Here is a 27,087-nt window from a genome sequence, read left to right as displayed (position 1 = left end):
TCACACACTTTCATGTGCATACGAATCACCTGAGAGCTTATTATAACAGCTTCCTGGGCCCGTCCCCAGAGCATCTGATTCAGTGCATGGAGTCAGGACCCAAGAATTCACACATCCAACAAGCCCTCAGGTGACGCCCATGCTGCTGGTCTGAGGCCCACACCTTGAGAACCACAGCTCTACCTCATCCATTCACTCATGCATTTAGCAAGCACTCAATGATGCTGGGAGTTTAGAGAAAAAGGTGAAGCCTCAGCCCCTGTCCTCATAGAGCCTGCTGTCTCTGGGCAGGCAGGAGGCTGACAGGTCAGCAGGCTGCTTTGGCTCAGTGACATCAGTGCTATGATAGGGTGAGCCCCAGGGACTGTGGGAGAACAAAGATCTATAGCCTGACCAGGGAGGAGTCAGGAAAGCTTCCTGGAGGAGGGGACTCCACTCAGGTCACTCGTGTATTTAGTGACTTCGTAAAAACATCTCTAACACTTTGTTGAGAAGGAAAAAACAGATGATGGACAAATACATGTATGTCTCGTGATCCTATATAGACACAATCGTATTCCTCTATCCATACATATATGATAAATGCATAGAAGCCCATAGGATAGGATTTCTACCAAAATACTAATCATTCCTCTCTATGAGTGATAGGAATTGGAGTACATCTTTTTTAACTTTCATTGTACTTTTGTATATTATTTGAATTTTGTACCGTGAGCACGTCATTATTATAGAGATAACAAGTCTGTTTTGAAAGTGTGCACAAAAGGGATTGTAACTGGCCAGGTGTGGTGGCTCCTGCCTATATATAATACCAGCAGTTTGGGAGGCTGAGGTGGGAGGATCACTTGAAGCCAGGAGTTCAAGACCAGCCTGTGCAACATAGCAAGACTGCGTCTTTACAAAAATAAAAAAAAAAAAATTAGCCAGGCATGGTGACATGTGCCTGGAGTCCTAGGTATTCAGAAGGCTGAGACAAGAGGATCACTTAAGCCCAAGAGTTTGAGGCTGCTGTGAGCTATGATCATGCCACTGCAGTCCAGCCTAGGCAATGGAGTGAGACCCTGTGTCTTAAAAAGGATTGCAACCAGGTGGCAGCTCCTTCCCCCAGGGGCAGTGGTTGGTTGACCAGCGTCAGCCTTAGCTGTGGCTGGGAGTGGCTTGCCTTGGTGGATGCCCCAGTAACCAGCGCTCTCAAAGTCCTCTCAGAGGAGTGTATTGGAGGTTTTAGGGCCTGAATAGTGCATCAGCTCAGGCTGGGTCTCCAGTACTCTTCCGTCCCTCCAGTGGTCACCCCAGTGCCCCTATCACCCTAGAATTGTTCTCTGGAGCCAGATGAGCTTACTTTATGATAATTAACCCAGGGCAGTGTGGGGTAACCATGGTAGTCAGTGCCCCACATTACCCTGCCCAGAGCCTGGTTGAGTGCTTGGCCCAGGTCATCTCATGCCATCCTCCCAGCCACCCTGTAGAGTGGATGGTTAAGAACTCAGGTTCCAGAGCCCAGAGACCCCCTGAGTTCCAGTCTTCACTCTGTCACTTATTACGTGGGTAACCCAGGGAAATTGACTTCTTGATGCTCCAATTTCTTGATCTGAATTGTGAAAGTCATAGCTGTCACTGATGTGAGAGGCTCGGTGTATCAGTACTTGCAGAGCACTTTAGACAGTACCTGGCATGTGGAATTCCTCAGTAAGTGGCAGCTATTACCATTACAGTATTACAGACTCATAATGATAGACTATTAAAGTATTATATTCTAGACTTGAAGGGAAACAAAGCCCAGGCTAAGGGGTGACGTGTAATCTACTTCAGCAAACTCAGCTAGGCAGTGGCAGTTGTCTAAAATGCCCGAGCTCCCAGGTGCAGAAGGGCAGCACCCAACGCCTGGGTGCCATGGCAGGTGTGAAAATCACTCTCTTTCCCACACAGGTGGAGTTCTGCAAGTCATTCGGGGACCCGGCCAAACCCAGAGCCTGGAGCAAACATGCCCAGAAACCAAGCCAGCCCAAGCAGCCTCCAAAAGACTCTGCTACTCCAGAAATTAAGAAAGTATGTAAAGGGTCACTCTAGCCTCTGTCCCCACTGCCAGCGGGGTAGTCACTCCCTTTTGGTTCCCAAAGATGGGCCCTCCCAGGTCAGTGCAGTTCTGTTTCCCAGCTCTCTTCATCTGTGTGACCCTCACTCTCTGTGCCTTCTGTTTTCAGGATGAGAAGAAGAAAAAGGTGGCAGGTCAACTGGAGAAGGTGAGTCTGTCCTGTTGCCCAAGGAGGAGGGAGGGCGGGCAGCAGGTGGAAGAGGGTGGAGACTGGAGAGGGTAGAGGCTGGGAGAGGGTAGAGGCTGGAGAGGGTGGAGGCTAAGAGACCGTAGAGGGTAGAGGCTAGGAAAGGGAAGAGGCTGGAGAGAGTGGACACTGGGAGAGGGAAGAGGCTGGAGAGGGAGGAGGCTGGGAGAGGGAAGAGGCTGGAGAGGATGGAGGCTGGCCCTGGCAAGCAGAGCTGTGCCTCTGATCTCCCCTGGCCTTGTCTTCGTGTCCTCTTAGTTTTGTCTAGTGAGGAGTCAACTCTGCCTTCCTCAGAACTGACCCAGCTGAACCTCAGGGTCCTCTAGAGAATGGGGGAAATGAGCTTGAGGGATCTTCTCACCCTCTTAAGAGTTAGAAAGATAAGCCCCACCTGAGCCTTCTCTGCCTCTTCCTCTCCCTTTTTCCCGTGTCCCTGCTGCCCGGGCTCTGGTGCCACCAGCTGAAGGAGGATACAGAGTTCCAGGAGTTTCTGTCAGTTCATCAGAGGCGGGCGCAGGCAGCCACTTGGGCGAACGATGGCCCGGATGCTGAGTCGTCAAAAGGGAAGAGCAAGCCTGCCAGTGACTACCTGAACTTCGACTCCGATTCTGGGCAGGAGAGTGAGGAGGAGGGAGCCGGGAAGGACCTGGAAGGTGAGGGCATGGGGACTGTGTGCTCCATGCGCACGGACCTGTGCTTGCCATTGGGCTAACCAGCACTGGGGGCCCCTCTGTGCAGACTCTAGGAGTCAGGTGAGCCCTTGAGCTCTCCATTGGAGGGGGTGATGATCCCTCTGCAGGTGCGTCCGTCTTCACTGATCCTAGTTGTGTATTCAGTCAGTCAGTCAGTCAGTCAGTCAGTCAACAAATATTTCTTGAGCACCTACTATCTGCCAGGCATACTTCAGGCATTGGGACCATGTTGATAAGCAAAAGACAGAAGGGTCTATTCCCCTATGGAGCTGCGATTATGGTTGTAGAGAGAAACAATAAGCAAATAAGTCCACTGCTGGGTATATCATAGGATGATGAATGCTACAGAGAGAAAGCAGGAAAGGGGGACAGGAGAGTTATCAGGGAAGGCGTCCCTGAGGAGGTGAGGGAGTGAGACTTTGTCCTCAGAAGGGGTTTGTGGTGTGGGGGGAGGCCTGGTGGGCAAGGGAACAATTGCAACACAGGCGGGTACGTGCTTGGTGGAGAGCTGGGCGTCTATTTGGGTCTAAAGGTGAGAGGATGTGCATTTAGTGCAGTTATGCCTGGTAACGTTTCTGCACTAAGTTCACATCCGAGGACCTCAGGGAACTTAGTGGGACACGGTAGGGGAGGGGAGAGGAAAGGGGTTCCAGGCAAGGGAACAGCATCGCAAAGACACAGAGGAAAGGAAAGTGCGTGGGCTTGAGGGGCTCAATGTGGGTTAGGATGGCTTGAGCAGGAGGAGACAGTGGAAGAAGCCCACGCAGCCAGCCCTGATGAAGAGCCTGGGTTTCACCCTGAGCATTCAGAAACCCCTGGAGGGTGTTAAGCAGAGACTGACTGTCCTGTACCTACTCTGTAAAGTGTCACGGAGGCTGCCGTATAGAGGACTGGGAAGACATGGCTGGTGGCAGGGAGCCAGGAGCTCAATGTGTGGCACAGAGAATATCAAAGCTGCAGTAGCCCTACCCCATTTTGTCATTGCTAATCAGAGGACTCATGGGGGTGCTGGGCACAGGGGCCATGGACATGGTGGGCGTGGTGCCTCAGGCCTCTCACTAGGAGGACCATCTACCATTTGCTGCCTCTGACCTCTGGTTTGCTCATAGCTGTCACTGATCCCAGCCTCCCTGTTTTTCCAGAAGAGGCAAGCCTCGAACCGAAGACAGCTGTGCAGAAGGAGCTGTCAGACATGGATTACCTGAAATCCAAGATGGTGAAGTCCGGGTCGTCCTCTTCCTCGGGGGAAGAGGAAAGTGAAGATGAAGCCGTGCACTGTGATGAAGGGAGTGAGGCTGAGGAAGAGGATTCCCCCACCACCCCAGTCCTGCAGGAAGGAAACAGCAAGGGTGCAGGCCAAGAGCAAGGGATGCCAGCTGGGAAAAAGAGACCACCGGAGGCCAGAGCCGAGGTGCGTGTGTATCCCACAGGTGCCAAGGGAGGAGGTGCGCTCTCCTGCTTGCCCATAGTCCCCACAGCTCCTCTGTTAGGAGAGTGGAATGTTGGGGAAAGAAGCAGCTCTGCAGTCCAAAGGCTCCCGATCTTGGCCCTGCCACTTGCTCGCCTTGTGTTCTTTCTGCGTTTCTTTTCTGTTTTTATTTTTATTTTATTTATTTTTTTTTTTTTGAGACAGAGTTTCACTCTGTCGCCCAGGCTGGAATGCGGTGGTGCAATCTCAACTTACTGCAACCTCCGCCTCCTGGGTTCAAGTGATTCTCCTGCCTCAGCCTCCTGAGTAGCTGGGATTATAGTCACACCCAGCTAATTTTTTGTATTTTTAGTCGAGATGGGGTTTTGTCATGTTAGCCAGGCTGGTCTCAAACTCCTGACCTCAAGTGATCCACTCATCTCAGCCTCCCAAAGTGCTGGGATTATAGGCATGAGCCACTGCACCCAGCCTCTGCATTTATTTTCTGTTGCTAACCTGGGGAGGTCACCTGCCTTCCAGAAATTGCATATAAGTAGGGTGACAACTGAATTATTATCCACACTGAGTTAAAAGTGAGATGCTGGTCCAGTGGGGTGCCAGGCTGTGGATGTAGTTACTGCAGGTCTAATGACTACAGATACAGTGAATAACTATCCTGGGCAAACTGGAGCAGCCCCGGTCATCACACTCACATCCCACCAATGGGGCGGAAGTGAGCTGAGTGATGGCTCTGAGCCTTTATCCTTTGTATTTAGTAACAACACAGGCAGAGGGGTGCAGACCAGTCATCAGCAATCATAGGGAGGATCAACTGAGCCTGCGCTACACACTAGGCACCATGCCTGCCATGCCGTTGCATCTCATCACTGTCTTGAGGGCAGTATTGCTCTTGTTCCATTTTACAGGTGAGGAAACAGGCCTGGAGAAGGAGGGTGCCTCAGCCAGGGTCATGGCTGGGAAATGGTGGGTTCAGGACTTAGCCCCAGGTCTGTGGGGTCTGAAGTCGAGATCATAAACATGGGCACTTCCCCGGAGGTTGGCCAACTCGTCTCTGACCTGGGAGTCCTCTCTGCATCAGAGACAGAGCAGTTTGACATGTTGTCCAGGTCCCTGTTCCCTCCTTTCTCTGTGAAGCATCACTTCTCTCCCTGCCTAGCCTTGTATTTTCTTTTTTTTTTTTTTTTTTTTTTTTTTTTTTAGATAGTCTTGCTCTGTCACCCAGGCTGGAGTTGGTGCGATCTCAGCTCACTGCAGCCTCTGCCTCCCGGGTTCAAGTGATTCTCATGCCTCAGCCTCCCGAGTAGCTGGGATTACAGGCGTGTATCACCACGCCCAGCTAATTTTTGTATTTTTAGTAGAGATGGAGTTTCACCATATTGTCCAGGCTGATCTCGAGCTCTTCTCCTCAAGTGATCAACACACTTCAGCCTCCCAAATTGCTGGGATTACAGGCGAGAGCCACTGCACCTGGCCCCAGCCCTGTATTTTCAAATGAGATGAAAGCAAGCTTCATCCTCCTCTTTTCTTTCCTCTTTTCCCCTTCTTCTTCCTCCCTCCTTTTTTTTCTGCCTCTTCTAATTATGCACCCTGTCCTCTTTTTTTCCCCAAAATTGTATATTTCAGCGAGGTAGTAGAGTGTGGGGAAGTCAGAATTATGAGTTCAAATCCTAGCTCCGTCATTTAGTAGCTGTTGGTCCTTGGGTGAGATACTTTACTTCCTTCAGCCTCTTAATTTTCATCTACAAGAAGATACTCATGGTAGCACTGCTCCCTGCCTCCGGTTTCTGACCCTGTGCCTAAGTATATGCTGGAATTCTGGACTCTTCAGGTTTCAGGAAGAGAACCCTCTGGAATGCAGTACCCCCAGCAGGGCTCACTCCTCTCTGCCTACCTTCTTACTAAATACAGGATAAAAGACAGCAGCCCACTGTCAAGCGCAGTCACATTTCTGCAATGCATAGACAAGACTGCTTGTGCTGCGTGAGTCAGCATAAGCTATAAATGGGCTCACATCCACTCAGGGCAGGCTTTGCTCGGAAGTGCATTCAAGTCGGGGCAGGTTTTTTTGCCATAAAAGTTACCAGAAACTTAGGTTTTTCAGAGCTGTTTGGATTCTGGAATTGTGGGAAAAAGATCCTGAACCCATAATCCCCATGGGATTGTTGTGAAGATGTAGTAGATCACTGGCATCTGTAAAGTGCTTGGCTCAGTGTCTGGCACTGATAAGCCCTACATAGTGGTACTGACACCCCTGTTCTTCAGAGCTCCTTCCCATTCCCACCCTGCCCCTCCTTGTGGTCCCAGGGCCCCTGTCCAAGTGCCCATAGCTTGCCAGGCTCTGGTTCCAGCCCTCATCTCAGGGGCACATGGAGAGTTGGCATCACCCAGCCCCACCTCTGGCCAGACTCCATGCACGGTAGACATTGATTCTTCCCGGCATTCCCCAGCTCCCCCTGGCAGCAGGCACCTTCTCTGGTACTGAAATGTCCCAGTGTGCCACCTCCTGCAGCTGTACGAAGGGTTAGCGTGGCCACTTCTGTTTGTTTTTCTGATCACTCAGACAGAGAAACCAGCAAACCAGAAGGAACCCACCACCTGCCACACCGTGAAGCTGCGGGGAGCCCCATTCAATGTCACAGAGGTATGTGCTAACTGAGGACAAGGGTCGGCAGCCTGTGGGAGCAGGAGACGAGGGTGGGGAGGCCAGGAGCCTTTGGTGCATGGGGGCATTAGAGTCAGTTGAGGACATGAGCTGGAAGGAATTGGGGGCCAAAAAGGCTGAGAAATAACATCTCTGGCATCGTCAGGGTCAGGAAACAGGGATGGCTACACCAAGACAAAGGAGGTTCTGGTTGCACTCACTACTACCCACACCAGGGTGGGCACACACTCTGTTAAAGAAAAGGTTGGGGGGGCAGTCAGCCAGTTAATATTTAAGACTTAGTGATCAACACAGTCTCTGTTGTGACTACTCACCCTGCTCTTATAGCGAGGAAGCAGTCTCAGAAAGTAGGTACAAATAAATAAAACTTTAGTTACAAAAACAGGCAGTGGGCCAGATTTGGCCTGTGGACTGTAGTTTGCTGCCTTTGGGTCTGTAACAGCAGAAGAACACTTTTAATTTTCACTCTCCATGAAAGTAATAGAAGTTCAATATAGAAAACTCAAAACCATGTAGCTAAATAAAAAATATTTAAAAATTGCCTGTAAGTAGTATGACTACTAAATTATCATCTACACTAAATTGAGAGTGAGAGGGGTGCTACCCCAATGGGGTGCCAGGCTGTGGATGTAATTACCGCAGGTCTAACGACTCCAAATACAGTGACAACTCATCCCAGGCAAACTAGGGCTGCCCTGGCCAACACACTTGTATCTACCCAGTGACGTCCACTGATACATTTTGGGTGTGTCTTCTTAGATGGTTTTTGTTTTGTTTTCCTTTGTTTTTAGTTTTTATTATTATTATTATTTTGTGTGTGTGTGAGACAGGGTCTCGCTCTGTTGCCCAGGCTGTAGTACAGTGGTGCCATCATAGCTCACTGAAGCCTCTTCTTGGACGTTTTTGTCTTTGTATGTCTAAGAAGCAATCCTTTACTGGGAACTCTTTGGAAACCCCTTTTTCCTCCTCATCACAATATGTCATAGACCTCTGAATATTGAATATACTCTGCTACAGCAGCGTTTTTTATGCTCACGCTCTTCCTTACTCAGGGTAAACTTCTATAGGTTTACCCAGTCCCCTAAATTGGGACGTGGGAGTTATATCCAATTTTTTGCTGTTATAAATAATAAGTCAGTTCCTTGGGATTAGGGGTGAGCAGACTTCATCTGTAAAGGCCAAATGGTAAAAATGTTAGGCTTTGTAAGCCATTTAATCTCTGTCACATATTCATTGTTTTCTCTTTTTTTGGTAAATAATCCTTTAAAATGTAAAAACCATTTTTAGCTTGCAAGCCATTTAAAAACAGACCATGGTGATATTTGGCCCGTGGGCCATAGTTTGCCGATCTTTGCTCCAGATAAATATTCTATGTAGGCAAATGTGTGTACAATTCTAAGGCTTTGGCACAGAATATCAGTTGCCCTCTGGGAGCATTGCTAGTTTATGCTTGCTGTAGCAGCGAGTCTACAAGTGCCCATTTTCCTGAACCCTGGGTATTATTAATGTTTTATCAGTGTGATAGGTAAAATTGGCATCTCATGTTAATTTATATTTTAAATTACTTGTAAGATGGATCATACCCTCCCACATTTGTAGATTGTATATATCTTGTTGTTGTTGTTGTTATTTTGAGACAGAGTTTCGCTCTTATCTCCCAGGCTGGAGTACAATGGTGCAATCTCAGCTCACTGCAACCTCCGCCTCCCGGGTTCAAGTGATTCTCCTGCCTCAGCCTCTTGGGTAGCTGAGATTACAGGCACCCGTCACCATGCCCAGCTAATTTTTGTATTTTTAGTAGAGACAGGGTTTCACCATGTTGGCCAGGCTGGTCTCAAACTCCTGACCTCAGGTCATCGCCCGCCTTGGGCTCCCAAAGTGCTGGGATTACAGGCATGAGCCACCCCACCTGGCCAATATATCTTCTCTTTTGGAAAGTGCCCGATCATGTCTTTTGCCCTTTTTTCTCTTGAAGTCTTTATCTGTTCTGGTACTCTATGTTTATAAATTTCTGAATTACAACTTATCAAACTTCAGAGTAGCAAGCATGTAGGTTTTATTAAACTCACTGAGTTGTCTTGTAGTTTTGTCAGAATTCTTTCAGTACCAACCATTCAGAAAATCACATGCTTTAATTAACAAAACAAAAACCACTAGGTGACTACTTGCAAAACTGATACACAAAAACCAAATACTCAAGCTTAATGAGAAGCGAAAAAAGCTGGATTTAATCCCAAGTATATAAAATTATCTAGGGGGGAAACAGTACCTTAAAATGCGGATAGTGACTTCGCTATTTTAATGCTGATAGCGACACTGCTATTTTATATTTATATTACTCGTTTCTTCTCCAATTTTCTTTTTCAAATTTTCTCCAAGGTAATTGGAGAAGAGATACGTATAAGGAAAGAGAAAAACTAAAGAATGAAACACTTTGTAATCCTTTCTGATTTAGAAATTTGCCCCATGTCTTTTCGTTGGGTTGTACTTTTATTATGTGGTTGGTAAGGGGAAAAAACTTCTTCTTACAGAAAAATGTTATGGAATTCCTGGCACCCCTGAAACCAGTGGCCATTCGAATTGTGAGAAACGCTCATGGGAATAAAACAGGTAAGATCTGGGATGTTTCCAGGCAGGAAAGCGGGTAGACAGTGAAGATTGAAGGTTGGGGTACTTGAATAAGGAAGAAGTTTTAAGGGCACCCGTTTTTCTTCCTCTTTGTGGTCCTCAGTTGTGTGGATGTGGTCAGCCTGGGCAGGTTAAGGCTGCATCTCTTGCCCCAGTCTTTGGTGACCTGGTGTATAGGGATGGAGTTCTCACCTGTGCTTTTCATCCTTCCCTTCCTCATCTTAGCCTTTGCCTATCTCAGTGGGCTCACCTATTACGCTGAAACGAATGCCAACAGGTCCTGGGGTTTGCTAGGCCAAGTCCACAGGCAGCTCTGCTGGTGGGCAGGGCTCTGAGTTGCTGAGCATGTGTGGTGTTGCCCCGTGCCACCCTCCCTGCAGGTTTATACTCTGGGCAACCAGGCACCTCCCTTGGCTTCAGAGCCCTGGGTTCTGGTCGCCCTGAGATGAGCAGTGTGGCTGGAAGGCAGAGTGTCTGAGCTCGGGGAGGTGGACACCTGTCCGTGCCTACTTCTTGCTGGCCAGGACACTGTGGGAGATTCAGCAGCTGACTTGCTACTTCTCAAGAGAACCACACTGAGGCCCTGTAGCTGCGGGGAGGCTGGAGGCTGGAGGCTGGAGGCTGGAAGCCGCTGGATGTGTACTCTGTCTTTGGCAAGAAAACACTGGCCTGGGCAGAGCAGTTGAGATCTACCTAGGCTGACATGTGGGGAAGAAAGTGTGCTTAAGGGATGTTCTCCTCACTGTCATGTTTCTGCATCTCTTCCCCAACTCTCCTCTTATCACAAAAGTCCCACTTACCCGGCTGATCCATTCAGCCACCCATCCTTCTCCTTGCAGACTGATTACAGGGCAGGGTGAGGTCAGGGTAAAGGGCTCTGCCTAAGTGCAGATCTCAGGTAGGAGCCCTATGACCTTGGACAAGGGACTTAGCCTCTGTTTGTGTGTGTGTGTGTGTGTGTGTGTGTGCGCACGCAGTCAGGTAAACCTGTCTCACCAAGTTGCATGAATGGCTCTGTGTACAGCATTTAGAGCAGTGCTGAGCCCCTGTTGCACACTCCGTGAAAGCTGCTGTTAATATTCATGGTGGTGGTGGTGATGGTGCTGGTACCCTTGGTTTTATGGCACTTCAGAGACCAGGGAGGGAGCAGGAAGAAGCATATCTGAGTTGTCAGGCCCAAGAGAAAACCATATTGGAGGCCCCAGAGTTGGAGAGAGCTGGCATCCAAGCATGAAATGTTGAAAAGCAGCAGAATGTCCCCTGCAGGAGAGCTAGGGAGGAGGCAGGCTGGGCCCCTTAAGCTTTAGGGGCCTCATTAAAGATTATGTGTCTCAGCTACTCAGGAGGCTGAAGTGGGAGGATTACTTGAGCCTAGAAGTTCAAATCCAGCCTGGACAACATAGCAAGACCCAATCTCAAAAAGACTGTAGGCTTCAGTCTGGATGCAGGGGCCCCTGGGAGCTTAGAGCAGGGGAGGGCAGTGATCAGATTTAGGATGGTCCCTGGCAGGTGAAGAATGGGTCCTGGAGCCAGGCATTTGCCATCCTCTAAGGGAGGATCAGTGGTGATGGGGCCTAGGGTGTGGCCACAGAGAGGGGAGGGAAAAGGATGGAAGATGGTTATGGGGATGGATGAGGTGCCTGGATATAGGAAAGGAGGGCACGGAGGAGTCCCAGAAAGAATCTAAACAGCCTTGTGATTAAAGGCAGAAAACCCAAGGGCTTTGGACGAAGTATTAGACATTGCCAGCTATTAGCCAAGTGCCCCGGGAGTATTTCTTTAATGCTCCAGAAAAGCAGGGGAATGGTCCTCACCTTGTTGCCTCACGGGGTTGAGGCCCAAAGAGGTCAGGAAGCAGAGCCTCTCATGCTAGAGGAAAGACTCCCCCATTTGCTTGGTTTTTTGTGCAAGTCAAGGCCTCAGGCGCCCAGGAGCAGAGTGGGTGTGGAGAAGGTGCTTCCAGCGCCTAGATGGGTCCTCATGCTGCAGCCACAGGCCCTTCTCCAGAGAATGGCTTGGAGCAGGTGCCAGTCGGGGGCAGGGGGGTGAGGCTTGGAGGGAGACAGACAGGCCTCCTGGGCTTCTGACTCCTGGCGTTCAGCATCTTCATCCACAATACCGGGCTGGGGTCTGTACGCTCCCTGCAGAGGGAAATTTGGCTGTGGGTGGGAGAGAGAGAGAGGGAGACCCTTTGTATTTTGGAGATTTGACCAAGGTAGAGGTTTCTCCCTCATTTTCTGCTCCTAGCACAGTATGGGTGTTCCTCTGGGGACCGCCACAAGTGTCTGCAAGGCCTGCAGATGTTACCTCTGTCATTGTCCTCTGTCAGGATACATCTTTGTGGATTTCAGCAATGAAGAGGAAGTGAAGCAAGCTCTGAAATGCAACCGGGAGTACATGGGTAAGGAAGCCCTGGCCACGTGCCGTCTCTGTGTTACAGGGTTTCTTCATTCCTTCATTTCCTTTACACGTTTTTGTACCAGCACCATCACCACCACCAAGAATGCAGTGTCTCTGCAGACACTGTTCTAGGCACTGGGGACACGGCAGGGAGCAAACAGACCCAAATCCCTGCCCTTTCGGGGTTGACAGAGAGTAAACTGACTTAGGAGGGAGAGACAGGTAGTTAAATGTGTGATCCGTGCTACAGGAAAACACACAGCAGGCACAGGACCTGGGGAGGGCAGGGATTGGAGGAGGCTTAGCTTTAAACAGGGTCCTGTCTGCTTTGGCCTCACCGAGGGGCGACATTGGGACACAAACCTGCAGTTGTGTAGGCTCTGGCTCTACGGACAGGATGTTCAGTAGAGGGAACAGCACGTGCAAATTCCCTGGAGTTGGGAGGTCTTCTGAACAATACCCAGGGATGTATTCTTTGACCAATCCCTGGCCAAGACAAGTGATTTGAATCCAGCCGTCAACCCCAGTGAAGACATGAGTTGTGTTAGAGAAGATGGAGAGCCTTGGGAATCTTGTTAGCAAGTCAGGAGGTGGGTATTTATTGAGCAGCTAGTAGCGCTTGTGCAGGATATGGTGATAATAGCACCCTAATCAGGCACAGGGGCTGTGCGTGCAAATAAATCATCAGCAGGTAAGTACCCAGGGCTGGGCTGTCACCTAAGACCCTTCCCAAGGCAGAACAGCAAGCAGTGCCAGAGAATACAGTCCGGAGTTTAGAGAATGCATCATTGTGGTCTGGGATAACTCAGGCAGGCTCCCTCCAGGGCTGAAGCTGAACTGGCAGGGTGAGTGAGATTTGGGTTCAGGCCTGGTGTTGGCTTATGCTGCCGCCTCAGGTGACAGGGCAGGTGTTGGGTGCTGTCATCTGCCACCTTGATTGTGTTTTCTGGAAGGCAGCAGAGAAGAGTTTGGAGTCACCAGCAAGCAGTTGCTGGCAAGTTCTTGGCCTCCCCCTGGAGCCCTGACTCCTCTTCATTGCAGGTGGGCGCTACATCGAGGTGTTCAGAGAAAAGAACGTCCCCACCACCAAGGGTGCACCAAAGAATACCACCAAATCCTGGCAAGGCCGGATACTCGGGGAGAACGAAGAGGAGGAGGACCTGGCCGAATCCGGAAGGCTCTTTGTACGGAATCTGCCCTACACCAGCACCGAGGAGGATCTGGAGAAGCTCTTCTCCAAATACGGTAGGGGTGTGGCCTCCAGGCCATGGATAGCCCAGCGGCTATGGGAGCTGGGCTCTCACTCTGACGTCCTGGGTTCGAGTCCCAGTGTGCACACGACTCCACATCTCTTGCCTCAGTTTTCTCATCTGTAAAATGTGACCAAGTACCCCTGAGCTGCTGTGAGGATTCAGTGACTTGATGAATGCAGGGATTCGCAGGGCAGGAAGTAAAAGGTATTAATAGCATCACTGGCATCCTTTGCTGTCTGAAATCTCTAACTTCTCCAAATCCAGAATTTAAGCGATTCGGATGACTTTTTTGAGATATTCCCTTGCTGTCCAAAGTCTTGCCACTCAGTACTGGAATTGAGTAACTGTACAGGTTTCACCTGACGAATATACCTACACGGCATTCCTCCATATCTGAACTCTTAATTATGTAAAGTCTTGTTATCCAAGCTGAGCACCAAATAGATTTGATAGTGTCAAGGTTAGTGTTGTTGTTGCTGTTATTTCTCAGGCCATGGGCTTGAGGGCCCGTAGTCCAGTTCGGTCACAACAGGCTGTGTTTGTTTGTGGAGTTACCATTGTTGAAGGGCAGGAAGGGAGGGTTCAGGATGAGGGGAGGTCTTGATACCTTTGAGATCCCTGCAGTGTCTCCCCATGTCTATTCAGAGGCCAGCTGTAGGTTGTGGAGGATCGGAGATGTAGGTTGAACACCTGATGTGGGCCCCGTTGTCAGGGTAAGGATGCCCTGAGTGGAGCATGCCATCAGGAAAATTGACCTGACCTCCAAGCCTGGGGCCTGCCCCAGTGGAACTGTGTTCCATTCACCAATCTGCTCACCAGATCCTTCACACAGGCTGGCGTCCTGGCTTACACCTGATGGCTGGGCTCAGGGGGAGAAGCATTCGTCGATATACTGCAAATGTCCATTTGGGAAGGAAAGACCCAGAGAGGGGACGCGGTCACACCCTGGTGTTCAGAGTTGAAACCAATGCAGAAAGGGTGTGCTTTAATTTGAGCATGATGCTAATATCATCATGGAAGACATTTCTTTGGCACTAACTCTAGCAGGCACTGTTTAGTGCACTATGCACGCATTAACGCATTTAGCCCATGACTAGGTACTGTTGTGCTGTTTTACAGATGAAAAGACTGAGGCATGGGGAGGCTTAGTGATTTGCTCAAGGCAGGCTACACGTGTAGTAGGTGGTGGTGCTGGGCTCCAGCTCAGGTATTGTTGCTGTTAGGATAGACACACGTAGGGGACTGGGAAATGACACCCGTGACCTGTGAGGTTGGCTCACAGCTGGTGCTCACCACATTCTTCCCTGGGGCCAAGTGGCTACGGCCCACCAGAGACCGACACTTCTCCTGTCCTCAGGTCCCCTGTCTGAGCTCCACTATCCCATCGACAGCCTGACCAAGAAACCCAAGGGTTTTGCATTCATCACCTTCATGTTCCCTGAGCATGCTGTGAAGGCCTACTCGGAGGTGGACGGGCAGGTATTCCAGGTGAGGCCCCCTCCTGGGCTGGCCAGGAGACTGTGGGGCTCACATGGTTGGGAAAGGCTGTGTGTGTGTGTGTGTGTGTGTGTGCGTGCGTGCGTGTGTCTGTGTGTGGACACGGGCATCCACTTTGTGGGCCTAAGAAAACATGCAATGGCATACTAAATCACCGCCTCACTCAAGCCACTAGAGGGTAAGAAGTCGCGTGAGGACAGGGTCTGATCTGTTCTGGTCACTGATCTGTGGCACCTACACCTGTGTCTGGCACTTAGCAGGCACTGAAAAAATACTCCTTGAATGGATGAATTTGCTCTCCATCTCTATAGATACCACCTTAGAAGAGGAGTAAGAAAAAAAGAATTTTGACAGGGACCTATTAAAATGGCCACAGTGGAATATAAGAAACTTCTCTTTTCCCAGTGTTACCAAGTAATATACTTAGCATACATCCTCAAGCCCCAGGCTGCCTCATCATCCCCCTTTTTCCTTTTCTCATTCATTCATTTATTTATTCATGATTTCTTGACCCGCTTGTTGCCATCAGGCCAGACCTGGCCCCGCCGGCATGGACCTCACATTGTCACTCACTGGTGCAGGGACAGGATGCGGTGCAGGCCTGAGGGGTAGGGAGAGGGCTGCGGGTGCAGGGTTATACACTGATCGAAGTTTCGTGTGTGTAGCTGTGTCAGGTGGCCCCCTCACGACCCTGGGATCCTGTATCAGGTGGAAAGAGAGTGGCCACGTTCTACCTGACCTCCCTCCCACCCTCTGGTCAGGGTTTCAGTGCCGGGTCCAGCTTACTCGTGACAGAAGCCAACATCCTCCGGCAGGAAGCAGGGCTTACAGGCAAGGCTTCTGTTGACTCCCTTCCCGTCATTCCCATCCAGGGCAGGATGCTCCACGTGTTACCATCTACCATCAAGAAGGAAGCCAGCGAAGATGCCAGTGCCCTGGGATCGTCATCCTACAAGAAGAAGAAGGAGGCCCAGGACAAAGCCAACAGTGCCAGGTCCTCAGTGCCCCTGAAGCCGCTGAGCTCCAACCCCAACCCTCTGCCACCCTCACCCTGCCCTTTCTAAGCCACCTGGGTCTTCTGACTCTTGATGGGTTTAGTTCATACCTTACCAAGCTTCAGTTTTCTCATCTGTAAAATGGGAGAATAGTAGTGCCTTACTTTTATGGTGCTGTAAGGTTTAAATGAGTGAATGTATGCGAAGTCCTTAGTCCCTGACACAGATGAAGCACTGTTAGGGATGGTCCCTGTCATCATCCGTCGTCTTGTCTTCAGGCCCTGTATATGTAGCCCATGATAGGGAAATTGGGGGTACGTAGATAGGCAGGCCTAGGAGCCCATTTCTTACAGGATTCGTGTCTGAGAACGAGTTCCCCTCATCCAGCTGCGGTCTGATCTCCCTGTTCTGCCTCTGCCTCTTAGCTCTCACAACTGGAACACACTATTCATGGGGCCGAATGCCGTGGCTGATGCCATCGCACAGAAGTACAACGCCACCAAGAGTCAAGTGTTTGACCACGTGAGTAAAGGCCAACCGTCCTCTCTGGGATCTGGGCCAAGCTGAAGGGGAGAAAGAGCAGGAGGCTCGTTGCGCTGCTGTTGGCTGTGAGGCTGGGGCCGCCAGGGCTTTCCTCTTGGGCCTTCCCAGAGGCCTCTGGAATGGAAGGTGCTCTCCCAGCCTTCCCTTTGGAAACATCCCCAGCCAGGCTCCAGCCGTGGCTTCTCATGCCCTGGTGTCGAGCCACCCTGGAGAATGTGATTGACAGTGGTGTTGACAGGTGACATTCCTGAGCCCTCCGCTGGGCCACAAGCATTAGTGCGTGGTACTCGTGGTACTCCTCACAGTGGCCCTGTGAAGTAGGGGTTGTTGTATCCCATTGTCCAGATGAAGAAACCAAGACCCAGGGACACAGTAACTTGTCCAACGTCACAGACTTGCAAAGAGGTGGAGGTGGGAGGACACCAGGTCTGGCCAACTCCGGTGCCTTGGCTCTGAACCACGTCTCACGATTTCCGCAGCCCAGGCAGCCCAGGTCTCTGAAGCCAGAGGAGGGGTCACTGGGTTCCGTTCCTCCTTCTCTCCCAAGTCTAGCCTTATTCCTTCTGACTTCCCCATCCATCCAGCTCCTCCATATCACATAGCTTTAAAAATCAACATGATGTTTTGATAGACATATAGATAGTGAAATGCTTACCGTAGGCCAGCCAATTAACATTTCCATCATCTCACACTTGCCCTTTTTGTGTGTGTGGCAAAAACACCTAAAATCCACTACAAAAGATTTTGCTAGAAGCAGAACTCTCCAGTGTTAACTCTAGTCCTCATGTTGTACATTTATATTAGATCTCTAGACTTACGCAGCTGACATATCTGCTCTTTTGTATTCTTTCTACTTTGGATCCTATATGTGCTTTGTACCATCTTTATAAAAGGATACTTTTTAAAAGGTATATTCAAGTAGGGGTGTGTGTGTGTGTGTGTGTGTGTGTGTGTATATATATATAAAAATGTGTATATATACACTTTTTTTATATATACGTATATAAATATACATATATATACACATTCTTATATATATATACACATATATATAATTTTTTTTTTGAGACAGAGTTGCTCTGTCACCCAGGCTGGAGTGCAGTGACATGACCATAGCTCATAGCTCACTGCAGCCTCCCAAATTCTTGGCTAAAGCAATCCTCCCACCTTACCCTCCCGAGTGGCTAGGACTACAGATGCATGCCATCATGCCTAATTTATTTTTATTTTTGCAGAGATGGGGTCTCACTATGTTGCCCAGTCTGGTCTCAAACTTCTAGGCTCAAGTGATCATGCCACCTTGGCCTCCCAAAGTGTTGGGATTACAGGCAGGAGTCATATAAAGTATATTTTCTATATATGAAGTACAAAGTATACTTTGTCTAAGGTACTTTGCAGAAAGCCTGAAAATACCCCCTTCTTTGTATATTTTGTATCCTCATACCTTCTTTTAAAATGCACGCATCTGGGTTGGGCACGGTGGCTCACACCTATAATCTGAGCACTTTGGAAGGCTGAGGCAGGTGGCTCACTAGAGGTCAGGAGTTCGAGACCAGCCTGGCCAACATGGAGAAACCTCATCTCTACTAAAAATACAAAAATTAGCCTTGTGTGGTGGTGCATGCCTGTAATCCCAGCTATTCGGGAGGCTGAGGCAGGAGAATCGCTTGAACCCAGGAGGCAGGTTGCAATGAGCCGAGATCATGCCACTGCACTCCAGCCCAGGCGACAGAGTGAGAGTCTGTCCCAAAAAAAAAAAAAACCATGCATCTGGAGTTAGAGGCAGCTGAGTTCTTCCCAGGCAAACCTGGGAATGTTTTTGACATGGGTGGAATTGGCTCGTAAGCTCCTTGCCCATTGCTGTCCACCAGGCGCTGAAGGTCAGTGCTGTCCATTAGGGAATGTGAGCCACATGTGTAGTTGGAAATGGTCTAGTGGCCACGTGTTTAAAAGGCTAAATGAAACAAACAAAATTAATATTAATAATATATGTCATGTAACTCAGTATATCCAAGATATTTTCCCTCCCTCCCGAGATGGAGTTTTGCTCTTGTTGCCCAGGCTGGAGTGCAATGGTGTGATCTCGGCTAACCAAAACCTCTGCCTCTCGGGTTCAAGCAGTTCTCCAGCCTCAGCCTCCCAAGTAGCTGGGATTACAGGCATGCACCACCATGCCTGGCTAATTTTGTATTTTTAGTAGAGACGAGGTTTCTCCATGTTGGTCAGGCTGGTCTTGAACTCCCGACCTCAGGTGATCCCCCTGCCCCAGCCTCCCAAAGTGCTGGGATTATGGGCGTGAGCCACTGGGCTGTCCAAAATATCATTTCAATATATGCACAATGTTAAAAAAAAAATTACAAGCTATTATAGTCTTTTTTTCCTCACGGAATTGCATGTGTGTTTTCCACAGAGAGCACTTTGGATGTGTCGCGTTGCATTTCACATACTGAGTGGCTCTGAGGGGCTTGTGGCACTGTGTTGGATGGCACAATTCTAGACCCAGGCCAGCTGGGGGCCTGCAGCCGCTTCAAATCCCCCGAGTACTCTGAGTTCTTGGAATGCAGCAACCCCCCAAACAGGAGCAGTGAGGTTCCTCTGGTGCCTTCCAATGAGGGAAAAGACACTGACACATTAGCAGAGGTGCAATGCGGCAGGCCTGGTGAGGGCAGAAAACAGAAAAGCCAAGGGAGGGATAGGGTGTCACCGCAAGGGTGGGCTGGTCAGCAATGTGACACTTAAGCAGAAACTGAATGGAGCAAGGAAATGTGGGGTAAGAGCTGTGGAGGCCAAGGTCAACAACTGCAGGAGCCCTGCGGTGAGATGAGCTCAGCGTGGGGTGGCAGCAAAGACCCATGTGATGAGGGGAGGGAGTGCAGGAGAGGGGACCCTGGGGTCCCAGATCTACTATGAGAGACCTGGGAAGCCAGAGCCATTGGGGGGCCAAGCGCAGTGGCTCACGCCTGTAATCCTAGCACTTTGGGAAGCTGAGGCAGGTGGATTGCTTAAGCCTAGCAGTTCAAGATCAGCCTGGGCAATATGGCAAAACCCCATCTCTACAAAAAATATAAAAATGAGCTAGATGTGGTGGGGTGCGTCTGTGGTCCCAGCTACTCAGGAGGCTGAAGTGTGAAGATTGCATGAGTCTGGGAGACTGAGGCTGCAGTGAGCCATGATCACACCACTGCACTCCAGCCTGGGGGACAGATATGACAGAGTAAGACCCTGTCTTTCTTTAAAAAAAAAAAAAAAAAAAAGCACAGAGCCGTTGGGGGCATCTGATCAAGGTAGGAAGGTGAGCAGCATCTGTGGAATCCATTTCCATCCCAGCCTCCTCTTCAGGCTGTTGGGAGATGGGAGGGCCAGCAAGTCATCTGGCCGACAGCCAACCAGAACTCTTCCTTTCCTCTCCCACAGGAGACCAAGGGCAGCGTGGCTGTGCGCGTGGCTCTGGGGGAGACCCAGCTCGTCCAGGAAGTGCGGCGCTTTCTCATAGACAACGGGGTCAGCCTGGATTCCTTCAGCCAGGTGGGTGCTCTCGGCGGTGCCAGCCAGCAGCCACTGGAGAGTCGAGAATGGCCTTTCCAGGGGAGACGCAGATGGATTTAAGGATCTGGCCTTCTAAGGACTATTACTGATTTCTAAATTGTCTCTAAAGAAAGGAAGAAATGTTACATGGGCTGAGACAAGTGGCTTCTCTGACCCTGATTCTATCTGTCCAGAGCCATATACAAGAGGTCTGCCTATAACCCCACAGTTCCCCCACACAGATCAGCACCCCCAACATCTCACTTCCCTACCCAGTGGCTTCCCAGAGCATCTGTTATCTGTTCGGGGACTTTGACCCTTCTTGAACCTAGCAGGGAAGAGTCTAGCACCTCCATGTGCCTGTTCTCCACCAAGTAGCCGGTCTTAGATTTATGGATGACTGCAGCTTAGAGGGCCCCTAAGACATCATGAGACCCCTTCATTTTACAATCTGGGATACCAACGCTCAGAGAGTGGGGAGGTGACTTACAAGGTCAAACAGTCTATATGTGAGAGGAGCCTGGACTAAAACTCAGGGCTTCTGACTCCCAAAACAGCCCTTTCAACAGCCTTCCCAGGCCTTACATTTTTACCTCAAGATGGATGAGGAGGATGGATGAATGAAGATGTATGGGGGATGGGTGGATAGATGGACGGATGGATGGATGGATGGATGGAGGATGAATATGGACTGTGGATGAATGGATGGCTTGATGGCTGGATGGATGGATGGTGGATGAATATAGATGGATGGATGGATGGATGGATGGATGGATGGATGGATGGATGGATGGATGGATGGATGGAAAGGTAGATAGATGGATAAAATAAATATACTAATAGCTAACATTTATTAAGACTCACCAGAGCACTCTTCTAAGTTTACGTGTTTAGTTAGCTCATTTCATCCACATGGCCACTCTGTGAAAGCAGCTCTGCTGTGCTTCCACTCTACAGAAGGAACCACAGTCACAGAGGGGGTCACTTCACAGCTTGTCATGGTGGAGCTGAGTTTGAACACAGGCCTTCTGGCCCCAGAGTCTGTCTCTCTAACTGTAACACTGCGGCCTGAGTTGCCCCTAAAAGGCCCACAGGTGCCCAGCCTTTCCCACCTGCAGATGGTTTTCACTCCCCTCACCTCACTCAATCCTCATAGTAACCCTGTGTGGCCTCTATAAGATGGGTGTGACTGTTAGCCCATTTTGCAGATGAGAAAATTGAGGCCCACAGAAACAAGGTAATTGACCCAAGGTCTCAGGTTACATTAGCGGCTGAGCTGAGACATTCCCAGATAGGCCATATGCCTAGATTTTTCCATTATATTTTATTGGAATTATATTTTATCCTCCTCCAATATTATTTTTTAATAAAATTATTGCTAACGTTTTCAGAGTGCTCATATTACATGTACTTTTACTAACCCATTTAATGAAAACTTTTCCTGGAGCGATCCTGTGAAATAGATGCTCTGTCCTTGCTGTCGCTGTGGGAGCCGAGGCATAGTTAAGTACATTTCTCAAGGCTGAATAGCTAGTCTTTTAGTTTGGGTTCTCCCAGAAGCAGATTCTGAGACAAGGATTCAAGGGCAAACAGTATTGGGGGCAATGCAGAAAACCCTGGTGAGAAAGGGATGCAGGGAAGGGAAGGAGCCCAGGGTGCAGAGTGTGCTGCTGCAGTACGCTGCCCTGTGGCTGCCTGGAGCTCTGCCTAGGGGAAAGCCTGCAGCGCTCACACCTCAGTCTCATCCCACCCAAGGACAAGGAGTGCAGCAACTCCTGAGAGCTGTGGGCTGCTCCCAGGGGGCGTTAACTCTGCAGCACGTCCTGCTGGCTGCACGTGGTAGCAGGTGGGCGGTCTGTAGTTCAGGAAAAAAAGCCTTGGTACTGAGATGCAGACCCCAGCCACTGGAAGCCTTGGAAAGTGTGGCCCTGCTCAGGAGTGGAGGAGGGGCTGGGATTTGATCCAGAAGCTCCAGCTTCAGAGTCCCAGGCCTTACCCCCTCTGCAGAGCTGCCTCACAGCCTTGCAGCGAGCATCATGCCAGGGAGGGTCGTTCCTCCTGGGTCTTCCTCCTAAGTGCCTGGTTGCTGAGGTTCCAAATGGAGAGCCTCGTCTGGAGAGCCCCACAATCCCTGCTGGTGTCAGCTGGGGACCCTCCTCCCTCCTGTGGTCCCATGTGTGTGCATTTCCTCTTTGCAGGCTGCAGCAGAGCGAAGCAAGACTGTGATTCTGGTCAAGAACCTCCCGGCAGGCACCCTGGCGGCCGAGCTGCAGGAGACCTTCGGCCGTTTTGGCAGCCTGGGCCGCGTGCTGCTGCCAGAGGGCGGAATCACTGCCATCGTGGAGTTCCTGGAGCCCCTGGAGGCCCGCAAGGCCTTCAGGCATCTGGCCTATTCCAAGGTAGGGCTGCCGGAGACCCAGAGTTGATCTGGAGAAGGACCAGTGAGGTCTGCTTCAAGGGAGAGGGTGCAGTGGGCTATGGATTCACAGATGTGGCACATGGGCGCTCACCCTAAACCACCCGTCACCATCATGGCTGAATATCATCCCTACCGCCTGAAAACCTGTCTGGATGGGAAGAATGGGAGAGGGAAGTTCTTTTTTTTTTTGAGACGGAGTCTCGCTCTGTCACCCAGGCTGGAGTGCAGTGGCACGATCTCCGCTCACTGCAAGCTCTGCCTCCCGGGTTCACGCCATTCTCCTGCCTCAGCCTCCCAAGTAGCTGGGACTACAGGCACCCGCCACCACGCCTGGCTAATTTTTTTATATTTTTAGTAGAGACAGGGTTTCACCGTGTTCACCAGGATGGTCTCGATCTCCTGACCTCGTGATCCGCCCGCCTCAGCCTCCCAAAGTGTTGGGATTACAGGCGTGAGCCACTGCACCGGGCTCGGAGAGGGAAGTTCTGAACCATCCTCCAGAAAGCATGCCTTGGTTCCTTGCCTGACTCTAGCTTTTCTTTGGCTTTCTTTACCCATGTTAATTTGGATTAACATTTTAATTTTAATTAAATGTGTTCATTATTTTTTTTTAAAAGTATTTATTTATTTTTAAAGACAGGGTCTCACTCTGCCACCCAGGCTACAGTGCAGTGGCGCCATCTTGGTTCACTGCAGCCTTGAACTCTGGGGCTCAAGCAATCCTCCCACCTCAGCCTCCCGTGTAGCTGAGACTACAGGCATGCACCACCACGCCTGGCTAATTTTTTGATTTTTTGTAGAGACAAAGGTCTCCCTATTTTGCCCGAGAATGAGCATTCTTGATGCTTCTGCAATCTTGTAGCTACAATGAGATGAATGAAAGTCAGTTCTGTAGGTGGGGCTGTCTCCTGGTTCTTGGTTTAGAAAAAAGCCAACAGTTGTGTATTAGTTTACTGGCTGTGGCTGTCACAACAAATTATCACAAGCTAGTTGGCTTCAAACAACAGAAATAGATCGTACCACGGTTCCGAAGGCCACAGTCTGAAATCAAGGTGTCAGCAGGGTTGTGCTTCCTCTGAAGGCTCTAGGGCGTCTGATCTGTGTCTCTTCCAGCTTCTGGTGGCTCCAGGTGTCCCTGGCCCATGGCTGCATCACTCCAGTTTCTCCCTTCATCCTCACGTGGCTTTTCCTCTTCTCCTCTCAGTCTTCCTCCGTATTTTTCTTATAAGGACACTTGTCATTGGATTTAGGGCCTGCCTGAATAATGCAAGATGATCTCATCTCAAAATCTTTCACTTAATGAAATTTGCAAAGATCCTTTTTCCAAATAAGGGCGCATTCACAGGTTCTAGGGGTTCAAGATATAGACATACCCTTGCGGGGCCACTACAAGTATTTTCTGTTTATAAGGCACTTTAGCACTTCGCAGACCTTGGTCTCCCCCAGCAATTCTTAAAGATAGATATTCATGTCCCCCCCAGCAATTCTTAGAGATAGGTATTTATGTCCCCATTTTGCTGGTGAGGAAATGATTTCTCATTCTCTGCCGCTTTAACCCCATAATAGTCTTTAGCTTGGGACTCTGTGGCCCCTAAGCTCTCAGGAAGTCAGTCTGCACCTGACCCATAAGAAAAATTATCTAGATGGGGCCCCATGACTCAGATGGTGAGCATCCTTTGGAATGTGACACCATCCTTTCTTCCTTCTGCTTTGGGAGGACATGCCCATCACCAAAGGCTCTCTCTGTATGAGCCACAGTTGGAGAACACTGACTAGGTGAGGCCTCCTGTTTTGGGCACTGTCTGTTTCACTGACAAGAAGACTGCTGTCTTCATTTTGCACATATGGAAACTGATGCCCAGAGAGGTGCCCTGACCCACGATCACACAGCTAAGTAGTGATGCAGCCTGCTGTCTGCACACCAATCTGTTTCACTTTGAAGCATGTGTATTTTTCTGAAAACAGCTGATTTGCAAGGCTTTCATGGAGTAGGAAATTTGAAAAGATTCAAAAAGGGCATTTGTTGACAAGTCTCACTCCCACCCCTGTCCTGCAGCTCCCCAGTAACCGCCTAATGAGGCAGGTGTCATCAGTGTCGTGTTTATCACCCGCCTGCCCATGGCCCCTCTTTTTTTTCTTTTTTTTTTTTAAGAGGCAGGATTTCCCTGGAGTGCAGTGGCAGAATCCTAGCTCACTGCAGCCTCAAACTCCTGAGCTCAAGGGATCCTCCCACCTCAGCTTCCCGAGTAGCTAGGACTACAGGTGTGTGCCACCATGCCCAGCTATCCTTTTAAAAAAATAACATTTGCATGCACACACACGCACACGTATACAGGTGTTGCCTGTGGATGTATGCACATAGAGAGAAAGTGTGTTCTCTTAACGGGTATTTTACACTTCCTCCTGGAGAGCTGCACTTTACCAATGATGTGGTCGCTCCTCGTCCCACTCCCATCTAAAGTATGAAACTTTAGAGTTTCATACTCTGATTGGAAAAAACACAAAGTGGGCCTGGGAGCTGCCATATGTCTGGTGGCAACAGAGACTAAAGCCTCTCTCCTGCACCCTGAGATGCAGCACGGGGGCCGAATGTTGTCCTCAGGGAGTAGACAGCAGTCAGGGCTCTGAGCTGGGCTCCTTCCGGCTCCGTTCTTGGGTGAGTTGCCCATCCTCTGTGACCCTTGGGCTGTGATGTGCATGGGACTGAGTCCCTCCCCAGCAGTGTGTTGTAATGAAGACCCACAGGGCCATCACTCTTGTCTCTGCAGTTCCACCATGTCCCCCTGTATCTGGAGTGGGCTCCGATTGGCGTCTTCTCCAGCACAGCCCCACAGAAGAAAAAGCTCCAAGACGCACCTTCAGAACCCATGGAAAAGGACCCAGCAGAGCCAGGAACAGGTAAGAGCTGAGTCTGAGACCAGGATGCCTTGGGATAACGGGTGAGGGGAAGGAGGAGGGTGGGGGGCAGTGGGAAGTTTCTCATCGAGCCTCTGGTTTAAAGCTCTGTGTTCATGCTAGAGACCAGTGAGGCTCAGACTCTCAGATTTTATGGGCATGTCCTGTAAAAAACAGTGTCAAAATTATGGATGCAACACGCTTTTTGTTTGTCAGTTAAAGCTTTTAGGGGAAAAAATTACAATATATTAACAAGGATTCAAAGCAGAGCAAGTATAAACAACCTTCCTGTTTCAGAGATGGACCAGAATGGCTCAGGGAGGAGGGTGGCTGGTATGGGAGATACTTATTCTCATGTCCTTGGAGTGGCAGTGCCCTCTGTTGTCCAGTGACTGCAAAGACAGGAAAGGAAGGGGAAGCCGTGGCCCCTGGGGGCCAGACAGGGCAGCCCCCACCCCCTGGCTAATGCTTCCTAGCTGGGGAAAGGGGTATCATTGGGCTTTGGGACTGGGCAGTACTTTCTTGTCAGGACTGCTTTGCAAGTCACAAGACATTTCACATCCCTGGCCTGTGCCATGGGTGTCATGAGTGCCCCCAGTCCTTGTGACAACCTGGAACACCCCCACACATTCCTAGATGCCCACAGCGGGCGGTGTACCCCCCGCATCGAGGACCTCATAGTCTGAGGACCATGACCACATCTTAGAAGCCAAGACCAATAGGACCATGGTCATTCTATCCAGATGTTACGATTTTCCTTGTCAGTAATAACCACTCCCCTATACACACCCACAATACAGCAACCTGTTGTTTAACTTATTAAAATAAGGGTGTTAAAAATAATAAGTCCTCAGCTACTCTCTCCTTTGTTCTCTTTTTTTTTTTTTTTTTTTAAGGACATTTCATAGTTAAAAAAAAAAATAGGGAGGAACATTGTCAGATTTAAGATTTTTTTTTTTTTTGAGACAGAGTCTTGCTCTTGTCCAGGCTGGAGTGCACGATCTCGGCTCACTGCAACCTCTGCCTCCTGGGTTCAAGCAATTCTCCTGCCTCAGCCACCCGAGTAGCTGGGACTACAGGCGCCCACCACCATGCCTGGCTAATTTTTTTGTATTTTTGGTAGAGACAGGGTTTCACCATATTGGCCAGGCTGGTCTGGAATTCCTGGCCTCAAGTGATCTGCCTGCCTCAGCCTCTCAAAGTGCTGGGATTACAGGCATAAGCCACCACGCCCAGTCTAAGATTTTAGTGAAATAGACTTTGCTGTACCTAACCTCCCCTGCCTTGTCTGCATTTCTCTTTCCTTGTTTCACTGTGGATCTTCAGGACGGGCTCAGCCAGCGCAAGGCATTCAGGAAGTGCCTCTCTGGAGGCCTGTTTCAGTCAGGAAACAAAATCTTTCAGTCTCTTTGCAATTTGAGGACCCAGAAGCATCCCACATCGTTGGGGTTAATGATGATTGGTGTAAACCTTGCAAAAGCCCATCTCCTGCTCGTTTATGAGTTAAGCTCTCTCCACTCAGTTTGGATCAGGGTCTCCTTCAAAACCTGTGCCTGCTCCCATCTCAAAACAAAATTCTCTTTATGTCATCCTTGCTTGTTCTTAACTGTCTCCCACAAATCACAGCTGCCTTGATTTTTACTTCAGTTACCACCCTTGAACCTAAGTAATGTTTTTTTTTTGGCCCAAAGCGAGTTCTCCTTTGAAACGCAGAGATCAGCCAGGGCTGAGCGGCACTGAAAACAAATCGGTGGAGGCCTCTTCCCGCAGCCTTGGGTGGCAACAGGAGGCAGGCTGGGGACACGTGGTGGCTCCCAAGGTGACCGCTTCCACCAGGCTCTTCATTTCCTTGTGTCCTGGGGATTCT

The 27,087-nt window shown here is 49.8% G+C and overlaps 1 protein-coding gene across 3 annotated transcripts in view; it reads left to right on the top strand.

Annotated features, from left to right (window-relative positions):
* The window catches only part of RBM19 (RNA binding motif protein 19), a 142,684-nt gene that overhangs the window by 4,390 nt on the left and 111,207 nt on the right, over window positions 1-27,087 (top strand). For all 3 annotated transcript variants that reach the window (XM_024257175.3, XM_024257173.3, XM_054527651.2), the window contains exons 3-16: window positions 1,930-2,049; window positions 2,205-2,243; window positions 2,743-2,935; window positions 4,117-4,385; window positions 6,964-7,044; window positions 9,597-9,675; window positions 12,023-12,094; window positions 13,135-13,338; window positions 14,704-14,834; window positions 15,716-15,837; window positions 16,264-16,360; window positions 19,796-19,906; window positions 22,105-22,305; window positions 25,094-25,223. In XM_024257175.3, coding sequence (XP_024112943.2) covers window positions 1,930-2,049; window positions 2,205-2,243; window positions 2,743-2,935; window positions 4,117-4,385; window positions 6,964-7,044; window positions 9,597-9,675; window positions 12,023-12,094; window positions 13,135-13,338; window positions 14,704-14,834; window positions 15,716-15,837; window positions 16,264-16,360; window positions 19,796-19,906; window positions 22,105-22,305; window positions 25,094-25,223 — 1,849 coding nt within the window. The remainder of the gene's footprint in view (window positions 1-1,929; window positions 2,050-2,204; window positions 2,244-2,742; window positions 2,936-4,116; window positions 4,386-6,963; window positions 7,045-9,596; window positions 9,676-12,022; window positions 12,095-13,134; window positions 13,339-14,703; window positions 14,835-15,715; window positions 15,838-16,263; window positions 16,361-19,795; window positions 19,907-22,104; window positions 22,306-25,093; window positions 25,224-27,087) is intronic.

Source organism: Pongo abelii, chromosome 10 (genome assembly GCF_028885655.2).
Source record: "Pongo abelii isolate AG06213 chromosome 10, NHGRI_mPonAbe1-v2.0_pri, whole genome shotgun sequence".
Classification (NCBI taxonomy): domain Eukaryota; kingdom Metazoa; phylum Chordata; class Mammalia; order Primates; family Hominidae; genus Pongo; species Pongo abelii.
Note: the sequence above shows the minus strand (reverse complement) of the source record. Positions and strands in the feature narration are given on the sequence as shown.